Source organism: Ascidia mentula, chromosome 9 (genome assembly GCF_947561715.1).
Source record: "Ascidia mentula chromosome 9, kaAscMent1.1, whole genome shotgun sequence".
Lineage (NCBI taxonomy): Eukaryota > Metazoa > Chordata > Ascidiacea > Phlebobranchia > Ascidiidae > Ascidia > Ascidia mentula.
This window is the reverse complement of record NC_138574.1, coordinates 15,005,526-15,025,887: the sequence shown is the minus strand read 5'-3', so window position 1 is coordinate 15,025,887 and position 20,362 is coordinate 15,005,526. Positions and strand designations below refer to the sequence as shown.

The 20,362-nt window shown below is 37.3% G+C and overlaps 2 protein-coding genes across 3 annotated transcripts; both read left to right on the top strand.

The window, feature by feature from the left end:
- The first annotated feature begins 1,238 nt into the window (after window positions 1–1,238).
- Window positions 1,239–9,787, top strand: LOC145913554 (cadherin-4-like). Of its 2 annotated transcripts, none has more exons than XM_083001268.1 (16): window positions 1,239–1,415; window positions 1,500–1,536; window positions 1,723–1,832; window positions 2,179–2,343; window positions 2,412–2,520; window positions 2,584–2,811; window positions 2,881–3,047; window positions 3,316–3,510; window positions 3,733–3,893; window positions 4,383–4,528; window positions 4,666–4,881; window positions 5,046–5,184; window positions 6,795–6,895; window positions 7,240–7,376; window positions 7,732–7,869; window positions 8,643–9,787. In XM_083001268.1, the coding sequence occupies exons 1-16, from the start codon at window positions 1,362–1,364 to the stop codon at window positions 8,853–8,855; spliced, it is 2,316 nt and encodes a 771-aa protein (XP_082857394.1). In that variant the 5' UTR covers window positions 1,239–1,361; the 3' UTR covers window positions 8,856–9,787. The 2 variants fall into 2 exon arrangements, with proteins under 2 accessions (XP_082857394.1, XP_082857393.1); XM_083001267.1 differs by lacking the exon at window positions 6,795–6,895 and adding an exon at window positions 6,375–6,475.
- Window positions 9,788–13,542: 3,755 nt separating this feature from the next.
- On the top strand, window positions 13,543–20,266 carry LOC145913581 (uncharacterized). The gene is made up of 9 exons (XM_083001298.1): window positions 13,543–13,682; window positions 13,741–13,812; window positions 15,177–15,365; window positions 15,927–16,130; window positions 16,335–16,497; window positions 16,934–17,063; window positions 17,340–17,540; window positions 18,124–18,355; window positions 20,111–20,266. The coding sequence occupies exons 1-9, from the start codon at window positions 13,617–13,619 to the stop codon at window positions 20,261–20,263; spliced, it is 1,410 nt and encodes a 469-aa protein (XP_082857424.1). The 5' UTR covers window positions 13,543–13,616; the 3' UTR covers window positions 20,264–20,266.
- Window positions 20,267–20,362: the final 96 nt, after the last annotated feature.

Here is a 20,362-nt window from a genome sequence, read left to right as displayed (position 1 = left end):
TCCAGGTAACACGAACGGTGCAGATGGGAAGCGCCTGCATGAAGTTTATTTAACATACTAAAATATTAGTTACGCGTGTGACGTCGTAGTGTATTTTGCCGAGTGCGAATCCCAGAGGACAGCAGAGGTAACAGAGTCTGGTATCGGATTAAATGGAACTGGATTGGAACATTTTTTAATAATTCGGAACTGGACTAACGTCAAAATCACAAAATCTCAACCATAACAATTGATCTTATAACACTGGATATGGTTGGGGTACACCATGAGTTGAAGCCTAGTTATGCGTGAACCACCAGGAGTGGATTTTGAGATTGGCGGAGCTGGATTAGAGTCGGAGTGTTTTGACCAATAAGGAGCCGTCAAATATCCTGTGACTAGGGTGCATCCAGCTTTTTAGGTGTTTACTATCCAAAAACTTATTGTGACGCAATAATGGCGATGAGATGCGCCAGACTAAAGGCACGCCATTGTGTCCACCGAAAATTAATATTTACGAACACCAGCGGCGCTATTGAACCACTTAGGGAATTATCTTGCGTTCTAGGTTCAAAGGCATTCGGTTTCAATAATAATATGAACTTATAGACGGCAAACGGATATTTCGTTTGAAGTTCTAATAAAGTGCAGAATATTTCCCAGGTTTTCTTTGTGTTGCGAATATCAAGCTTTCATAAATATTTACTTTATTTGTTTACTAAATATTTACTATAGTAGTCTAACCAAACAAATATACCTCAAAATATGTGATCACTTTGACTACAGATACGGTTTTGTTAAAGATGACTATTTTGACAGCATTTAATTTTACCAACTGGTCTCCATGATCAGTGATTTTTACAAAAAATAGTTTTTAAAATTTATTATTTCTATGTCGGGCATCTAACGATTTCCTTTTTTAGAGATCCATTTTCTCCTGATGACGCGAAGAAAAAAATGGCGTCATTTGGTTTTGGTTGTTCTGTCGCGTCTTTGTCGGTCTTCCCGGTTTGAAAATGTGTTAGAAAGTACTTTAAAAATATGTGTGCGAGCTTTGTGTGCTGTCAAGTTTTTAAAAAACAAGTAAATAGCAGCAAATAGTAAGGTCGTGTTAGCTAGATTGTAATAACGTAAACGCCGTTTAATTTAAGTTTGGATTCTATTAGGTTTTGTCAGGTTGTAATTATTGTTTAAGTCTTTTTTTTGGAGTTTAAGATTTGTATTAAATGTTGTTGTTCTTTACATTATGTTGTAGTTTTAAAGACGATAAATTGAGGATTTTTGTGTTTCTTTGCTGATTTATTTTCATAAAATATTGAAGTTACCACGAACGAATCAAGAAAAAGGTTTTTACAAACCAGGGTCTTCGTACCTGTTTGGAAATGAATAAATTCAAGATCATCCAGGCTGTTCTGTGCCTCCTGGCTTTGCACCATGTGAGATTTTATTAAAATAGTACTTTTTTGTATTTTTTAATGGAACTGGAAAGGAAATAACATTATTTTGTTTTTATTTTTCAGGCACACACAGTGAATGGAAAAGAATTTAAAAGTTTTAGTGAGTATTGAATCCTAAATACCTTGTATATTGCTTCCTTAAATACTTCCTGTATAGTAAGCAATCAAACGTATATTTGGACCTTAACGAGTTAATTGTTAAAATCCTGCTTCTTTTTTTGTATCTGTTTTGGGCAACAAACCTTGTGGGTTTTCCTAGTAAATAATTGTTTTATTTTATCAACAGTTCAGAAGATTCTCCACAGACAAAAAAGGGAATGGTCGTACCCAGATATGACAGTATCGGAAACGGACCCAGGCCATGTCAAATTCTTTAAAACAAAAACTTTGTTAACTGTAAGTTTCCAAAATTTTTTATTTACTAGCTTGTAAGTTGTGTAAAAAACAATTGACATCTTACAATTGAGGGCGCCCATGATGCTTTATCACATGGTCACCATCTCACAATTGTAGACAACAGATTTGGTGACAATATTTGTGCTATCCATATCAATCATTATTTTAAGATTTACATTAATTTTTACCGACATTTTTAATTATCAGATACAGCTTTAACATGAAAATATGTTTATTTTTCATGTTGTCTTAGGTTAAAAGGCAAAAATGGTTTGACTTTCCTGCATTGCTATGCCTAAATTTAAGTGCTGACCAGGTTTGACATTATTTGTTGAAATAATTACAGATTAAATCAAACAACCCTGCAGCCAAGACATACATTTTCAACCCAGTTCCAACCAAGTTTGAGATGAAGCCAAACGGAACTGTTTATCAAACTCAGCCCTTAGACAGGGAAGAGAAAAGTCAATACATTCTTAAGGCAGAAGCTCTTGATGAAAATGGACAGCAGGTTTGTTTTTATAATATGGTTTGGTGATAGTGTCATGGATTTTCAAACAAAGATGCTGATATTTTCAGGTTGAGCTTCCTGTTGACCTGGTGATAAATGTGGGAGACGTTAATGATAATGCACCTATTTTTGACCAAACCACAATGTCGGGAAATGTTGATGAGGATTTCAAAATTGGTAACATACTGTTTTATCTCTTACTTTTGCTTGCAAACATACAGCTCAACAATATACTTTCAGGATCTTTTATGACACTTCTGGCAAACGATGCCGATAGCTCAGAAAACAATTATAACAAAGTGACATACACCTATTTGGGAGGGGAAAATCCTTCCGCTCCTGGTGACGTACCTCGGTTTGGTATCTCACCGGATGGGAAAGTTACTGTTGTGGGAAATTTGGATGCTGAGTCTGTTCCAGTTGTAACATTTCTGGTTCTGGCATCTGATGTTGAACCCGAACTCCTTCGTGAGTGGTGCCCTATTGCTTGTTGTAAATTTGTTTACAGGTAACTTGAACTTGTTCAAATCTTTGTAGATCAAGAAACCACAGGCACAGTCACAGTTACTATTAATGATGCCAATGATCATGCTCCAGTTTTCATAAGCACACCTTATAAGATAGATGTGCCTGAATCCACACAGGTGCAAAATGCACTCATTACTATGGAAGCTACAGATGGTGACAAAGGAATTAACAAGGCGGTAAGCTGACACGTCTACACATTGCAAAGAAATAGTTTAATCAACAGAACAGTTTAAAAACTTCGTATAAAAATTTCTAACTTTTCAGTTCACTGGTTTTTATTTCTGTAAAAATGTATGTTTGTATAGAAATCACAAGAAACATTATGATGTGTTTTATGAAAAATTCCTTTACTGTTCACAATTACTATTGTTATACAAGTTTGTATTTTTGGGGCTGTACAGGAAGTAATTGCTGCTATACAAACCAATGTTGTGAATTTTGCAGGTAACTTTCGAAATATTACGTGGTAATGAAGATGGCAAGTTCTCCATCAAATCATACCCAAATATTAATGGAGCAAGTTCAGCTGAAATTATTCTTGACAATATGCTAGACTATGAGAGTGGAGTTACTAGTTATACTCTTACTGTTGAGGGGTACAATGCTGATGCAAGCAACAAGAACGATCCCATGTACCGGGTGAGAAGATATAAAACTTACTTGTGTTGAAAACATGTTGTGCAGGAAGTTATGTTAACTATTTGTGGGCAAATGACTTGAGCTTATTCATTTTTTTCACCAAGTTTCGCATGTCCATGTGAATCAATAGCAGGTTACACAATTGTTTGTGATGTATGAAGTCTGTTAATATGTCACATCCCCAATTATTGTACAAGCATACTAACCAAAAGTCTCCTGCAGACGACTACAACCGTGCAAATCAACGTTGTTGATGTAAATGAGCCCCCAGTGTTTATCAATCAACCATACCTTGCCTCTGTGACTGAGAATCAAGCTCCCATTTCTAATTGGTTTACTGTTACTGCTGTGGATCGTGATTTTGGTGGAACTCAAGATATACGGTAGGTAGTCAATTTTAGCTCCCCAAAATACCCATTGTGTATAAAATCAATAGTTATGGTTAAAAAGTATTCTAAGGTTGTTATAAAGTATAAAGACTGAGAAAATCGTAGCATCTATGGAGTCAAATAGTCGCCCAGTTAAAAAACATTCTGTAGGTATATGTATATGTACACTCACCAGAGGGTAGGTGTAGATTCTTGTCTTCAGCTTCTCCAAGACAGAGATTAATCATAGTCATGTGAAATTGTCTGTAGCCCCAGGCACATGTATGTTAATGAGTGAGGTAATGACTTGATTGCAGTCTGTAGACTTGATGAATGATACTGCTACAGTGTCATACAACACACTATTATCACAAACATTTTTTTGTTTGCAAACCCATTTAAAATGCCTGGTATTTATTTGATGTTGTGTTCTAGAATTTAGCATGAACAATTTCAGATTACTAAAAATGTTTAAAACAACAATGAGGGTATGTTTTTCGTCAGATATTCCCAGTTAAATGGTCAGGAATGGTTTTCCATCGATGAAAGTACAGGTGTTATCACCGTGGCGAATGGAGTTGATCGTGAAAGCCCACTGGTGGATGACGCAACAAATATATTCACTTTAAAAATTCAAGCTACTGATAATGGTAAGCATGCTGCATTGACACATACACAGATCAATATAACTAAGTCAGAAGTACAAAGTAGTTGTATTTGGCATCGAAAAGCTTGGAAAATCACTAGGACTGGTTTTGATTTTAGACCAATGTTTTTGTTGTTCCAGGTTCTCCTGCATTGACATCCACCCCAGTGGACATTGAAGTTACTGTCGTTGATGTTAATGACAATGCCCCCAAGATTAAGCAAACTCTTTATAATGTTTGCGAGAAACCAAACTCCAATAGTGTCGGCAATTTGACCATACTGGATGCGGACACCCGAAGTAATGGCCCTACATTCACCTACACTTCCATGGACTCAAACTGGATAGTTGAATCAAGTGAGATGATGTTCATTTGTTTCAAAACAGTATTGAAAAAATATTTTTTTACCTCTTTTTGGAAATACAAAAAGTCCCAATTAAATCTTATTTTGCAATGCACAATAAATGTCCCGGTTTGCTTACATCACGCTTTACTGATTTTATCACTTTTATGTTTCCAGCTTCGGATTATACTGCTGAGCTACTCACAACCATCACACAGTTTGATGCAACAAATAATCCCAAGCATTTGGTTGAGGTTAGGATTCAAGACACTCAAGGACTTTCCGGGACAAGCACAGTCACTGTATCTGTTTGCAGGTTTGTTACACAAATAATTTGGCTAATCAACACTAAGCAGCATAGCAGATTCCCGAATACATTTTATTCACCAGGCAATTGCCATTAAATGTACCAAATTATTATACACATGTGCTGTTTTTTTAACGCTCAAATAAAGTCAATTTCTTTAATTTGCCATGTCAGTCTCTGGTTTATGCCAATAATGCTTGCTGTTGCACTGTTGAAGCGAGATAAAGCTTGTGCTGTAATAAAGTTATTTACCAGTCAGTCTCTTACAAAACAGTGCACCGGCAAGCATAATAAATAAAGTTAATAAGTTTTCGCAACAAGAGCAATGCTACATTCATATGCCCTTACCAGATGTGTGGATGGTGACATGGTTTGTGCTGCTGGGATACAGTCGGTCTCACTCTGGCCCATTATTATCCCAATCGTGTTGTTACTTTTGTTGTTAAGTAAGTTATGACACTGTATGTGATATGCGGTGACAAGCCACTACTCTGCATGTTTAACACATGTTGCCATCATTCTGACAATGGAGCCAGCGTAAATTATGTTGTAATTCAGTAAGTAAATACACTGATCTTTAGTGCTATGTCTCTAGACACAGTTTATGAAATGCTGTTATTAAAAAGTTAATTATTCGGATTTAAAAAAAAATGCATCCAAACAACAGGTGTTTGCCATGATCAAGTAACCCCTGATTAGTAATATTAGGAACTGTTTTATAAAAATTTGGTTTGCTCCATTGCTAGTGAATGAGTAACCCTTAATATGAACTGGAACTACAACCATGCTATGCAAGCATGGTGATAACTGTATTTGCCACTGGTGTCACACTGTGACTGAAGTATGCAGGAATCAGTTATGCTGCTTTTAACCCAACTATGTAATAACCCTGTCTTAGTGAGGGCAGGAAATAAAGTTATGAAAAATACTGGTCGTTCAGTTTGTCTAAATTATCCCATTGTTCTAATTGATGGATTTTTTCTGAACACTTCATTACATTTGTGTTGCGAAGATTGACATGACTTCTGGCCAATTTAATTAAAGTCTGCTGAGTTAAACCTGTCTCATGTGGTTTAGCCAGGCTTGAGGCCATTCATGCCATGAAGCAATGAATTTCCTCATAGAGCTTTTAAACACATGGTTTTGAGCTATCTCCATATTCTGGCCAACTTAAAACTTTAAACTGAACGTTAACATAGATGTGGGGATAACGGAGAATGCCAAGATATAGTGGTCGCTCCTGGAGGAATAAATATCATGATAATAGTCGCTATCATTGCTGCTATCCTAATACTGTTCAGTAAGTTATAAAGGGGCATCTGGCTCATGCAGTGCATCGTGGATTACACACTAATCATTATAATAAGTAGCTGGAGCACTTTTGCATGGGTAGACTCCATTGCTGTATGCAGAAGGAAAATTGATGTTTTCCTGCATTTTCAAAGTGGTGTTGCTATTTCCAACTTTTCATTTATTTTATGTGGCCAATAACTATTTCCATTTGCGTTATTGCGATTAACAAGTTTGTAATGAGTTATTTATTGAATTTACTACTAAACCTTTTGCTTCTAACACTTTGGCTTTTGTTACGTTGACTAAACATAGGTGTTTTATTATAGTTGTGATGCAAATGGAGTTTGTTCCAATGCTGTGCCTGTGGCAGCTGGTTTTCCTGTGCCTGTACTTGTGGCTGTTATTGCTGCCATGCTTATATTACTCAGTAAGTGCATGCCCTTTTTGACTGTGAATGTCTTTATTAAATTGTGTGACACATTTTCTAAATATTCCTTGCTTGTACCATGATACAAACATACACATGCATGGGAGAATTTTTGAGTTTTCTAGTAAAGTTTTTGCATGTTATTTGTAAGTTTGTTTGATGGATTTTTATTGAATATGTGTTGGTTAAGTTTGTTTAAAGGAAAATTTTATGGATAATTTTGTTTCAAAAATTCACAAAAATAATTTGAGTTGATCATCGCACTTGTGTAAAAGTAATTTGCTGAGGTGGTGTTTTACATTGAATAACTTTTCATACACTAACAATGTCAACCCAATGTGCAGTCATTGTGCTTGCTGTGGTGGCTTACCGACGACGTCAGAAAGCTGACTTGGAGAAACAAGCTTTGTTTATTGACGACGACGATGTTAGAGAAAATCTTCAGGCTTACCACGACGAAGGAGGCGGTGAAGAAGACAATGTAGGAATAACTTTTAAACAACTTCTAAAATATTTTTAAACTATAGAACTCCATGTGAATAGAAGATATAATGTTATCTTTTGATTCAAAAGAATGAAATAAATATTAGACAGTTTTCATAAGGGCCATTAAAACACCATAAATTTTGATTTATTTTGTAATGTTTTATTTGCAAACAGAATTATTATTGATTTTGTATCCATTGCATTTACAATAACAGTAGATTTTATTTTAACGATTATACCCTGGAAATAGCAGACAAAATGTTGGTTAAAATAAAATCTTAGTTAATTTAATGCCAGTTTCTAAAAAATGTACTGTTCGTTAAAAAATGTTGAACTTATTACCCTTGTAGGACGGATATGACATCAGTGCGTTGCAAGCTCCTCCACTGAATAAACCAAGAAGAGTTGACGAGAAACCGCTCGGGGCTCAAATGCCACCAAGAACGAGGGTACCTCCTGATACAGATATTGGTGACTATATTAATGATGTAAGTACACTCTACACTACGTGTGTGTATGGAATGTTTGCTGTGTGTGTCATGGCTGCCTGACTACATCCTAACTTGGGTTAAATATGTTGCGTATTTTGTACAGCCAGCTTATGTGTTAACACAAATCCATCATAATTAATTATCTGGGAATATCTGAGATATATTTTTAAAATACCCGCATAGTGAACTGTTGCAAATTACTTCAATCTATTATATTTATCTATTACTTTTTTGAAATGAAAGAACAGGTATTTTTAGTATTCTGCACTGGCAAGTGCAACAGAAGTAACACAATTTAAGTGACATAAACATGTTATATCCCTTTTTGGTCCAATTTCATAAAAGCAACACAATTGTTTTGAAAGCTATATGATAGTGAGCTTGTGCTAAGCTTCCAAAACCCCAAGTAATCCTGTATAACCAATCATTGGAGGCTTTGACTTATTGTCAACTGCTTAAGCCTGGCCTGAATGGATTACATCACTATTCCTTTATTTTGTGTTGGTTCCCTATTCAACCATTCTGTGGTATTTGTTTTGTGATTGCTGAGCCTGAAAGGATGTGTAGAGTCTGTCCACTGTAATTTGATAACTTTTTGGTTTCCTCATAAACCAAGGCTTGATGTCGTTTGATTACATTACGTACTTTCAACAAGTGTTCAATGAATTTAATTCCAAACCTGTATTATTTTACTAAATAATGTATTCACCATAATCAGCCACACAATATTATTTTGTTTTCAAAAATAAAATAAAATATTTTTTTCACAGGCCAAACAACAGGCAGACAACGACCCCACAGCCCCCCCATTCGATTCCTTGTTGGTGTTTGATTATGAAGGTCAAGGGTCAGATGCTGGGTCTTTAAGTTCACTCAACTCTGGCACAACAGATGGATCACAGGATTACAATTATCTTAACAACTGGGGTCCAAGGTTTAAGAAATTGGCGGACATGTACGGCGGCGGTGAGGATGAGGAATGAAAAATATGACAAGGATATTTGGTTGGAAGTTGAATCCAAATGATGCCACTGCAAGTACAGGCTGGCAAAGCATGGACTAATGTGTACAGACATTTTTAGCCAAAACCTGATCTGATATCATTTCTGTTGTTTTAATCAATGTAATTTCTTTTATGTCAAAACGACGCCATGTTTTATTGAAAACTGATGGTACTTGTACTTGTTTTTCAGTGTACGCTCGCTTTTATATGTGTTAATGACCACTGTAAGTGGACCAATCTATGTATATATGGCATTTAATTTGACAATCCTTACATCAATTCCCGGGTTTCAAGTCATCAAATTGTATTTGTATATTGAGATATGTTTACAGCATTCATTTTGATGTATCACCAGAAATTAGCGCGATCTCGTTTGATGGTTTCATATTTATAATTTTGTATAACCGATGCTACGTTGTTGTTCTTAATCATTTTATCAACTGCATGCTTTTACGTTTAGTTGTACCTGTTTGTGTGCGACCCAATTAACTGTTGGCGATCAAATCAATATTTCTAATGCATTATACATACATTATTGGCCAACTAATTTCAATCGAATCCATTCCTACTTCACCACTTGTGATTACGTTTTGGTGCTAATTAACTTAATTGGCCAAAATTATCTTACTTTTATATCTAACCCATACTTTAGGTGCGAGCTTTGTAATCTTTTCATGGTCAGCTTTTACCTTTTATTACAGTTTTAAAGTCTGGGCGTATGCTGTACATAAACCCCACACGCTTTTGTACCACGTATATAGTTTTCAACCGATGTTTTGCTGCCCAACTTTTTGTTGCTTTCACAAAGGTTGGTTTGGAATGAAAAATTGCTTTGCGATCAGTGAATTTCCTTGCAAAGGTTTATAATTGATTTGGTGCCTTCCGACAATAAAACAACTTAGTGTGAGGAATTTGCTCGTTTGTGATTTTGTAGAGAATGTTTTTGGTTTATTGTTTAATTGAACGTTTTAGGCAGATGAGGTTTCCAGTGTTCAACATTCAGGAATTTTTTAAATCCTCTTTAAACGGTCGTGTGAAAATATGGCAGCATTTATAATTGAGGGGTCGGTGTAGCAGTTAATCCTACACGTGAAAAGCTGATAATCTACCGTGAACCCTAATCTGTAAAACATACAGCCCGAAAATCTCTCCTTGAACCACTTTCACATCCACCTTTGTACGGCATTTCCTGCTTGGTGATTGGGACGCAAATTGGACACAAGAATTTCGAAAGGCCAATTAATTACAAGACGCCAGAACAGAACGGCGGTTTGGTTGGGGCAACTACAATAAAAATGAGTTGTTTTAATTGGCGACGGCGCCTCTGTGTGTGATGTTAATACTTTGAATTGGCGCCCGGGGCGTTTTCTTCGCTTTTGCAATAGACGTAAAGAGTGGCATTGACAATTATTGTTACTCATACAGCGTAGTGAACAAATAAACACCCCCAGCAGTGGCAATAACTTCGTTACTTACAAACTGATATTGGTAAAACTTGGGAATAGGTTTGTGTTGAATGTTGCTTTCTAATGGGTTGTAAATTTTGTCAGTCACTCATTTTTTGAGTCTTTGAAGTTGGGAAGTAGTATTTGCTCGCCAAACAAAAGACACCCAACGCAATCCGGATGAAACATGGTCAGTATTATGATTTCCTCTCCAAATCCAGCAGCCTCACCCAAGAGTGCTGGCAGAGAACAAGTGAATGATTCACAAACCACTGGAGCAGAACGCTTCTATTATTCTACGGGCGATGAAAAGGAACTCAAAACCTACTATTCAATTCCCCTGTGCGCCAACGACGCCGCGCTTTTTACAGACCACTTGTCGCTTTGAATCAATACCCCCACTCAGCACTTGTAGATCGTTACCCGTCGATACAGAAAAGCGTGAATCATTAATTTGTTTGCTCAACGTCCCAACCAAGTCGATATTTCAAAGTCCCGCTGAACTAAAAGTGCCTCCGTATGCGGATTCATTACAAAAACAAATTGCGCTTACCAATCTCTGGATTATGTGCGCGCGAGAATCGGATTAACTTGTGGCAGTTGCAAATCCTTGGACGTTTCTCGATGACCTTTCAGTTAATCCCGATTGTGTACTGGACCCAATTATCGCGCCATACTTGGCAAATTCGACAGCAGCCTCCAGTCAGCTAGCAGCTGTTTTAAAATCGACTCCACATATTTATCAACATGTCATAGTTCCAAATGTACTCCTGTCAAGTATTACAAAACAATGTGGCTTTATTTTCACAACAAATTACAATTGTGATAACGTCCTTTTGAAAGGGAAAATATTATCGTCTTTTCAAACGAGGCATTTTAAAGTTTTAAATGCAGATATTTGAAACAACAAATTTGTTTAGAACTGCGCAAAAAAATCACAATTATTGTCATAAGAAAATGCTTTCACCATATAATTTATGACCCGATGAGCTATAACCATTATATTGAGGTTTCATAATGTTTGATTTTGGAAAGGTAGTCACTTATTTTAGTCGCACACCTACGCGACGGCTACAAGGAAATTACGTCATTGTTACCAGTCGTAATTTCACAATCGAACGAATAAAAGTAGGGAGAAATGCTTTAAAGGTGCCTTGTTCACTACCATATATGGGAAATTTCTTATTAATAGATCTATGGGTCTTTAACTTAGGACTAAAATGTTAAAAATCGGTAAAATATTAACTGCATCCACATCTTTTCAATTTAAAATTTATTTGGAAAGGTTTTATAGGTCAAATTTTTTGAGTTCAGTGATATTGTGCTCTTTGTCATCATCTTGTGAAAATTTGTGCCAAAGCTTTTTATCACGCGGTGGGGACAAAGAGTAATGACTTCGTTCTTTGGTTATTGGCAAGACATTTCACCATTAATTTTTTTGGGCAAAATCATTGAATCACCAGCAAATTAATTACATTTTTCCGTTTCACTTTAATGATTTACACAGAAATCAACAAGAACGGATTGTAGATGCGGCATACATAAACTATCAATCCACCACCTATAATATTCTTTCGTGTTTTAAGGAATACCCCTGAAGGTATGGAAATTTTTAAATGTTACTAGAACAACTTTGTATCCAGGCTTCTAGTTTTAGAAAACTTGCAACATCTGATCAGAGCGTCGTCCAGTATGTTAGCACCAGAGGTTTCTACTGTTCGGCCAGTTTTATCGTTTTATCATTTTAGAATCTAACTATGTCTTTCCTATTTATTTTGTTTGTAGAACTGATGATGCTTTAATAAAAAGCGAAACATGTTTTATAAAACTAAAAGCGTGGACACAAAGTTGTTCTAGTAACATTTAAAATTGAATTGAAGGTTAACTTGTGTCACGTAAAAGAAGTGCTGCTGGTTAGGTAGATTTCATGTAGTAAAAACAATTTATTGCTTAAGGTATGGAACTTACAGATGCGATGTAGCCAACAGAAAAATCTATACCTGTTGCGTTTTAGGGTTAGTCCCACATAACGTATTTGTCATCCAGCAAGTTGTAAGTTAAGGGCGCTTTAGTTGCAAATTCAAACCATCGACGTCGCAAAAATGTGTCCCGTAGTAAGTTCTTGCTCTACCTAGCGATAACAAACATTTAGGTTTTACACCACGTTGCGGCGCCGTGAAATGCAGGTTTACAAACATCAACATCAGCCCCACCCATTTACCGAGAGTCAGGATTCGTGGCCAGGATATCCTGGGTTCAAATCCCGGTGTAGTAAAAAAACAGCTGTGCGAAGTTTACGCTTGTGCATAAATAAGATTTTGTTTATTTAGGTACGTTATTAATTAAGTTTGGGTGTTACCTACCCATGATATAATTCACCATATAGATCTTGCTTCTACAATTGGGCAGGTTTCTTTTTACAGGGGTCCATGCGCCCTAAGGGCCCACACTCTTCATTATTACCTCGATTACGTCAGCATACGAAACGGGACGCCATAACAAGCGATTGTGCTTTTGTACGTTAATTGTTAGTCACTAACTTTAAAGGAATTGTGTGGTTAACAGACACAAAAATATTAAAAACCATTCGAACCTTGTAAATAATTTTGAGACCGACCTGCACCAGTGCTTTTAAGGAACCTTACAAGGTACATAATTTACGTCACCCGATTATAATCCGGAGGTTTGTTTACTTTCCCAAATGTGGGCCACAGTAGCCGTGGGTCGCTTGACACATCACAGCTCACGTTTCACTCAATGCTGTTGTAGAACACAGTTTAAATTCTAGCCTTTGTTCCAAAACGACTTTGGGAATTTGTCCGACGCACAATCGGGCCTTTGTTACGACACAAAAGGGGCAGGACTCGGGTAGATCGAGGTGTTTTTGTTTCGGAATGCCAGAATATTGTTCAGGTATCAATATTACTGCCCTGGGGGTGTAGGACTGGGGTGGGATTGTTGTGTTTTGATATTGGTTGGGATTTTGTGCGCAGCAAAACCTTTAACATGGTTCTGCTGGGAACTGCCAGGGATAATGTAACACGATTGGGCAAATAAGGTTCAACTTTGCATGTGCTTTTGTGACAGTTCTGCATAATTTAGATACACAATGCGATTAGGAAGCGGTTCAACCAGCTCAGTATTTTGCCAGAAAGTAGTCTTCAGAAATTGTCACTTTCTTGCAAATCAACAGTAAATTGTTGAAACGCTTGCAGAGTTCTATAGATCGTGTTCTAGACTGCAAACGATGAAGTAAACATTTCAAAAACCGTTGTAACATTGGATTCTGTGGAAACATGTACATGTCTGTGCCGTCTAGAAAGGACGCGGAAGAATCACAAGAAAAGCTGAAGGAATACGAGGTTAGGATGATTGATTAGTTGGAAGTTTAAACAGTAACCTTTGTACGTAAATATGTAGGTTGAAGTACTGAATGCGCTCAATGCTTTGGAGGGAAAAATATCAACAGAGGATTACAACAAGTTGTGGCAGGTACGTGAAAATGTATGGAACATTTACATAAAACACAATTTCATATGTTTGTTTGGAATACGCGGCTTGCGCTACAACAATACCGATCACTGGACAAAGTTAGAGATGGCAACAAAAGGTGTGGAATAAATGTATTTGTAAAGTTACAGCGATGTCACAAAATCGTCACAGAGTTTCCAAACCAAGCAAATCATACCTTAAACCTTCAGGCTTAAACAAGCAGTAACTTGCTTATAACACACGTATTAAAGCAAAGAATATTACGAAAGTAGTCCAGAGTACTTTCGGCATTCGGCTAGAAATGTCGATAGAGTCTAGCATTACAGAGAATAGGGGTTAATATTTACAATGGTAAAAGCCTCTAGAATTGACATTCCGCCGAATGACTACCACACCTCGGTTGATGTGTAAGTCGTGTACTTGACATATCCCGACTGTCCAAACACACCCCAGTATTCCATGTTTTCTCGGAGGGCGGCCAATATTTGACAAATAATGGAAACTTTGTTTGAACTGCCAAGGCGACCGTTTCCAATATTTGGGTTCGGTCGACGCTTATGATTGAGTGCGACCTCAAAGCTTGCTTTCAATGTTTCACAACAAAATTTAAATGTTAAAGTTTTTTTTAAAGCGGGGTATCACATACTATGTTTGGTTTAAGTTTAAAACAACTAAAAAACTTTATTCCAGTTCATTATTACGCTGTGGGATCCAAGGCAAAACGTCCCATCCTTCAATAAATTCGTCAATATCTGCCTCCCGTCCTCAAGGGTTGTCTGAACTTAGTGTAATTTTTTATCTTCATTTAGAATTTGTTCAGCAATTTAACCGAGGGCACCTGCAGGTTTTGATGCCTCAACACTTTTTCGAGCAATCAGTAAAAAGCGCCCTGCAGGGAAACCTCGCAAAGCAAGAGCAAGTCTAGTGTAAAGATAACAGCACTGGATGTTGTGAAGATGATGTCAGTTGTCAGCTTGTCTGCCCTATAGAAGCAGGAGTGAAACAGAGTAAATAAAGTCATGAAAGTGTTAAGAATGTTGGAGGGAAAAATAACAATCAATGCTGTGAAAGTTTACATTGTTCCAGGTTCAACGCAGGTTTTAATCAATTTAACATTTGTCTAAAAACACAGAAAAATATAGCAACCATTAACTAATGCATATTTAGGTTTTATTTTTATGTTTGTCAGCACCGGGATTCGAACCCACTTCACAATGTTCATAACCTGCTTATGATCCAAGTTGATAATATGACAAATGTGTTGTCGCTAGCGCCTTCTAGCGGTGAAATACTTCGTAACCAGTCCACACGTATATGACGTAATTTACGTTCATGACGTATTTCACGTTTATGACGTATTCCAGGAACTTCGTCACACGGGAAAAGATTTTGACAAACTCTACGAGGATTCGAAAAACAGCACTTTCCTATTCAAGGATCATTATGACGAAATAAAGAAAACAGAACGTTTAAACGAAGCGCTTCGTCAACATTATTATCAAGCTCTGGCGACGAAGAAGCGACACGAGGAGGACAGGGACACTTATTTCAAGGTCAAATATACTTTGTTTATTTAACATTTTGTGTTTGTCTACTGGCAAGTATTTAAATATCCATAAATATCCAGAGCCTCGCAAGCAAAATTGTTCGTCCTTCTGTCATTCAAAATAATTGACTTGTTCTTAAAAAACTACTTGTGAAATTACCTATACACGAAGAAGCTTGTGGTATGCTTTTAATACCACAGGTGCGATGGGGTCTGGGCTTGCTTTAATATGCTACCTATATAGTAAGCCATATATTATTATGCCATCAAGCGCCCCCCGCTCTCATTATTATTTCATGTTAATTTTGTTTCATTGAAACCCTGTACGGTGAAGATTTCGGCTAAACCAATCCACAATACTCAGTATTTTTACTTTGTATCTTTAGTATAAAGCAGATATTTTAACTGTGTACAATCGTATAATTGGCTTTGGGGTCCTCAGAGCCCACAAGGGGGGGTTGGTAAGCCTATGACTGACCCCCAGGATTACAAAAGCCTTTCCTTGCGGTTTCACCAACGCTTTTCCCAATCAACAAAGTTTTTTTAATACTTTCTTTGCTTTTTGCAGAACGACAAACACTTGACTGATTTGAAGGAAAATTTTATCGAAGAAACTCAGACGTTGGCTCTTTCAAACTCCCGCTATGTTGAATACAACCAGAGGTTCAGTGTGCAAAGGGAGCAATACATATGTAGACTACTCAGTGACGTCAATAAGGTTAATGACAAGAACAACAAACTGAAAAATGACCGGGATAGATTGAGCAGAGAGGTCAGTTTACTAGATTCTTATCGTTTATTACGTAACAAAACAATTTTTAATAAAGCCCTTTCATACCTCGCAAAATTTATTTTTTTTAATATTCAGGGTTTAGAAAAGTCAATTCACCATCAACAGTTGTGTGTTAAAATTGTTTTAAATTTTGAACCGTCGTTTTATCGAGCACCGAACCTAGGACTTTATTTCTCGTTCCAGTTGAGTGATTGTCGAACACAGTTGATCGAGAGTCGCAACAAGGTCGAAGATTTAACGCGGAAGAATACGGGGTTGGATAAAACTTGCAAACAACTCGAGAAGGTGAGGGAAAATATGAAGAAGGAGGCAGAATGGATGCTGAGACAAAACAACAAACTTAAAGGTGAACTCACCGTTTATAAATTAATGCGATGCAAACACAGAAGTTATGCGAATGTGTTTCAGATTGTAAGTTGTTGCTTTACTTGGTTTGTTTCACATTATGCGTGTTATTGAAAATTTAACCTTTAAACTAAAAATTGCGCATTCTCCGCTCGAATACAACTCCCCCCCCCCCCATACAAACTGTTGTCCAACACAGGACTTATCTAGATCGCCCCACTAGGGGAGTTCCCCACATCCGTAAACGCGACCCCACAAATGCGTAATAATTGGGGTAGCGGAAAAAAGGTTCAAGCCCTGATCTTATGTGACCCTGCGGTTACGGATTTATAAAAATTAAAAACTTTAAATTAAAAAAGAACCACCGTATACCATGTGGACGGATCGGGGCGAACTGATTAACAATTTTATCCATTCGTACTTTCCATATGTTATAGAAGCGAACGCACGTTTGGAAAAAGACATTTCTTCGCTTCGGGAGGAATTGAAACAAGAACGCGATATTTTGAAGGAACGCAATAATGAGATTGATCGACTCAACAATGAGAAAAATGCATTAGAAACAAGGTGATTGTTACAGACAATCCCGTGTATTGCGTCATAGTGATGAACGGTTTTCACACATACGGGTAACTCAAAAAAGCGTTATAAAGACCACACACTGACGCTGAACCCCAGGAATGTTGGAAACCTGTTTATCTTTATCGCATACTGACACATGTAAAAACAATTCCTCTGAATAACATCGACATGCAACGACACCGACTGATTCTTTTGTGGCAATTTATGTTGTAGAAGCATGATTCGAACATTGTTTATGCATCTTATTATTGGTTCCGACAGAAAGAGCCAACTGGAGCAGATGGTTGAGAGTCTTCATGGGAGGTTGAGGAAATCTCATGAGGAAATGTCACAGAAGAGGAGAGATTGGGATGGGGAGAGATTTGGACTCAAGGAGGAGATGGATGACCTCCAGAAGAAGATGGAAAGAGCAAGAGCAAATACTCACAAGACGATCCTCCGAAATCAACAGCTCAGAGAAAAGTATTTAGGATTCTAAATCTATGTTTCCCAACCTAAGGGACGCGATCTAAAGTTGAGTCGCTTTTTTCGGGTCGCTTGTTTGCAAGTAAAGCAAAAAACTACGAATTAAGATATGTAAATATCGGTGTTTTGTAGTTCTGATATCGTTTGTTACGTCAGAGTCGCTGTATGACATTTATATTTGGGTCGCGGGTATTTTGTAAAATAGATTGTTTTATAAAACTAGGGTCGCTTTAAAAAGGTTTTGAAACAGTATTGATGCAAACTTTAACATAACCTTTAAATAAGAGGTCGCAAAAAACGAATTGGACTTCTTACAACATTCAAGTAAATGAAATGCCACCGATTTCAGCAGGGATTTCCTGTAATTTCACCACTTAACTATAATGAGGAAGTTTCCCAAATTATGATTTTCCCAAATAACTAAGGAAGTTTCCCAAATAACTAAGGAAGTTTCCCAAATAACTAATTGTAACACACCAGCCGTTGAATTCTTACCGAAACGGAAAAATTCGGGAGCGTTCCGCTTTGCGTTCACCACTGGCTACACGTTTTTAAAAAGTTTGTGAACAAAATGTTTCAGGTTGAAATCATCCAGTCACCGAAACGATGTTGTCGAGAAGGACAAGTTGACCTTCATGATGAGGGATCACAGGACGCAGAAAGTCAACGTGGAGTTGACCAAGAAACAACTGCAACTGATTGACGAAGTCCTTGAACTCAAATCGGATTTCTTTAAAGATAAGACGAGAATTAAAAGAGCCGCAAAAGAAAATAAACGACTCGACGCCACTGTGGATGATTTGCGACAAAAGGTAAAAAAGGAACGCGGTAATGTTTCATGAAATCGCACGATTGTCTGGATTAGCCACTTTTTCCTGACAAGTCGTAGCGAGATTTGAAAAATGAAGTTCCCGCTGAGGTGCATGACCCGCAGCTAAGCTGCAATGCCTGGGCTACAAGGCCTGTAAACTTATTGTTGAAAGAAATTTAGGATTTAATACTGATTTTGCATATTTTGATGAGCAAAAAAGAAAATTTTTTATGTGAATTGGGTAAAATGATTAATTTCCATCAAACTGGAATTACTGTTCCCTTAGTTTTTTCCGAATCTAGCCCTCTGGTTGGCATTGTTTACTAATCAGCGACACCAATCTCCTATTTAGTATTAAGAATTCAATGAAACTAGCAGAAGTTTCGAATTGAGTCAGCTGATTTATTAGTAAAAAATCGATTTCGCCTGAACTGGCATCCTCAGTTTCTGCAAATTCGAATTTGCAAATAAAACACAGAAAGCTATACGGTAAATAAACCCAAGAATAAAATAAATTAAAATGAAATATAATAAAACATAATAAAACTGCTAAAGTTAAAAAGCAAGAAACCCTGTACTGCTGTCTTCCCTATGCACTACACTGCAATGGAAGGCGTTCAGACTTCAGAGGCGCAAAGATAAGCCGAATGACGTGACACGCAACGCAACGCTACACCACCTGCAGCACGAACGTATACGCCGTAAACACAACACATAAGGACATAGAAAGGGCGATGATAAAAACCAATGAACAGAAATGCGTTGCAACCGTGGGACACATCAATAAACCGTCAACAAGATATAATTCACCTAATTCTGGGAATGATCATTTTTTGAATGTTTATTGAGGACTGCGTAAGGTTTATCCATTTGGCTTCGCAAACATCCAGCCTGTTGACCATCGGTTGTTCAACAAATAGGTTGATTGGAATATGACAACATGCAAAACGGGGAGTACCGACAAGACGGCCCTGCGCCACCATTACTCAAGTGCACACCCCTCGTCAAGTCAACACCAGCCCATTGAAAGCTGTTTCACAGTGACATTTGTTGAACAACCGATGGTCAACAGGCTGGATGTTTGCGAAGCCAAATGGTTAAACCTTACGCAGGCCTCAATAAACATTCAAAAAATGATCATTCCCAGAATTCGGTGAATAATATCTTGTTGATGGTTTATTGATGTGTCCCACGGTTGCAACGCATTTCTGTTCATTGGTTTTTATCATCGCCCTTTCCATGTCCTTATGTGTTGTGTTTACGGCGTATACGTTCGTGCTGCAGGTGGTGTAGCGTTGCGTTGCGTGTCACGTCATTCGGCTTATCTTTGCGCCTCTGAAGTCTGAACGCCTTCCATTGCAGTGTAGTGCATAGGGAAGACAGCAGTACAGGGTTTCTTGCTTTTTAACTTTAGCAGTTTTATTATGTTTTATTATATTTCATTTTAATTTATTTTATTCTTGGGTTTATTTACCGTATAGCTTTCTGTGTTTTATTTGCAAATTCGAATTTGCAGAAACTGAGGATGCCAGTTCAGGCGAAATCGATTTTTTACTAATAAATCAGCTGACTCAATTCGAAACTTCTGCTAGTTTCATTGAATTCTTAAAACTGGAATTATTTTCATAATAAATTATTTATTGATCATTGTCCTGAAAAAGAGTCAATCGTGCAACCTTCGTTGCACAAATTGAAACAGTTCTTTGTAATTTCTGCAACCTACTTGTGATAATAAACCCCGTACATTTTCTTGCAGATACAAATACTTAGGAAAGATCCTACTGCAGTTATTCCAATGGAGGACGCCCAGGAATTTAGAGAAATGACTCGCCAGAGACTTGTCCAACAAATAACCTACTCTGGCGCTACCGTGCGCCAGGCACATTCCGCAATCGCAAGAGTGACGTGATACAGAATGTTGTTTAGTTATGGTTGATGCAGTATATACATAAAAATAACTATTATTCTATCCGTGACACTCAAAAACGAACAACCTGCAATTTTGTCG

Bases quoted from the DNA above. Each gene is read 5' to 3' on its own strand.
- LOC145913554 (XM_083001268.1), top strand. From the start codon at position 1,362: ATGAATAAATTCAAGATCATCCAGGCTGTTCTGTGCCTCCTGGCTTTG. The intron at 4,529-4,665 runs GTAAGCATGCTG...TTGTTGTTCCAG, and splicing joins AATTCAAGCTACTGATAATG to GTTCTCCTGCATTGACATCC. The intron at 5,185-6,794 runs GTTTGTTACACA...GTTTTATTATAG, and splicing joins GTCACTGTATCTGTTTGCAG to TTGTGATGCAAATGGAGTTT.
- LOC145913581 (XM_083001298.1), top strand. From the start codon at position 13,617: ATGTACATGTCTGTGCCGTCTAGAAAGGACGCGGAAGAATCACAAGAA. The intron at 13,683-13,740 runs GTTAGGATGATT...GTAAATATGTAG, and splicing joins AAAAGCTGAAGGAATACGAG to GTTGAAGTACTGAATGCGCT. The intron at 17,064-17,339 runs GTGATTGTTACA...TGGTTCCGACAG, and splicing joins AAAAATGCATTAGAAACAAG to AAAGAGCCAACTGGAGCAGA.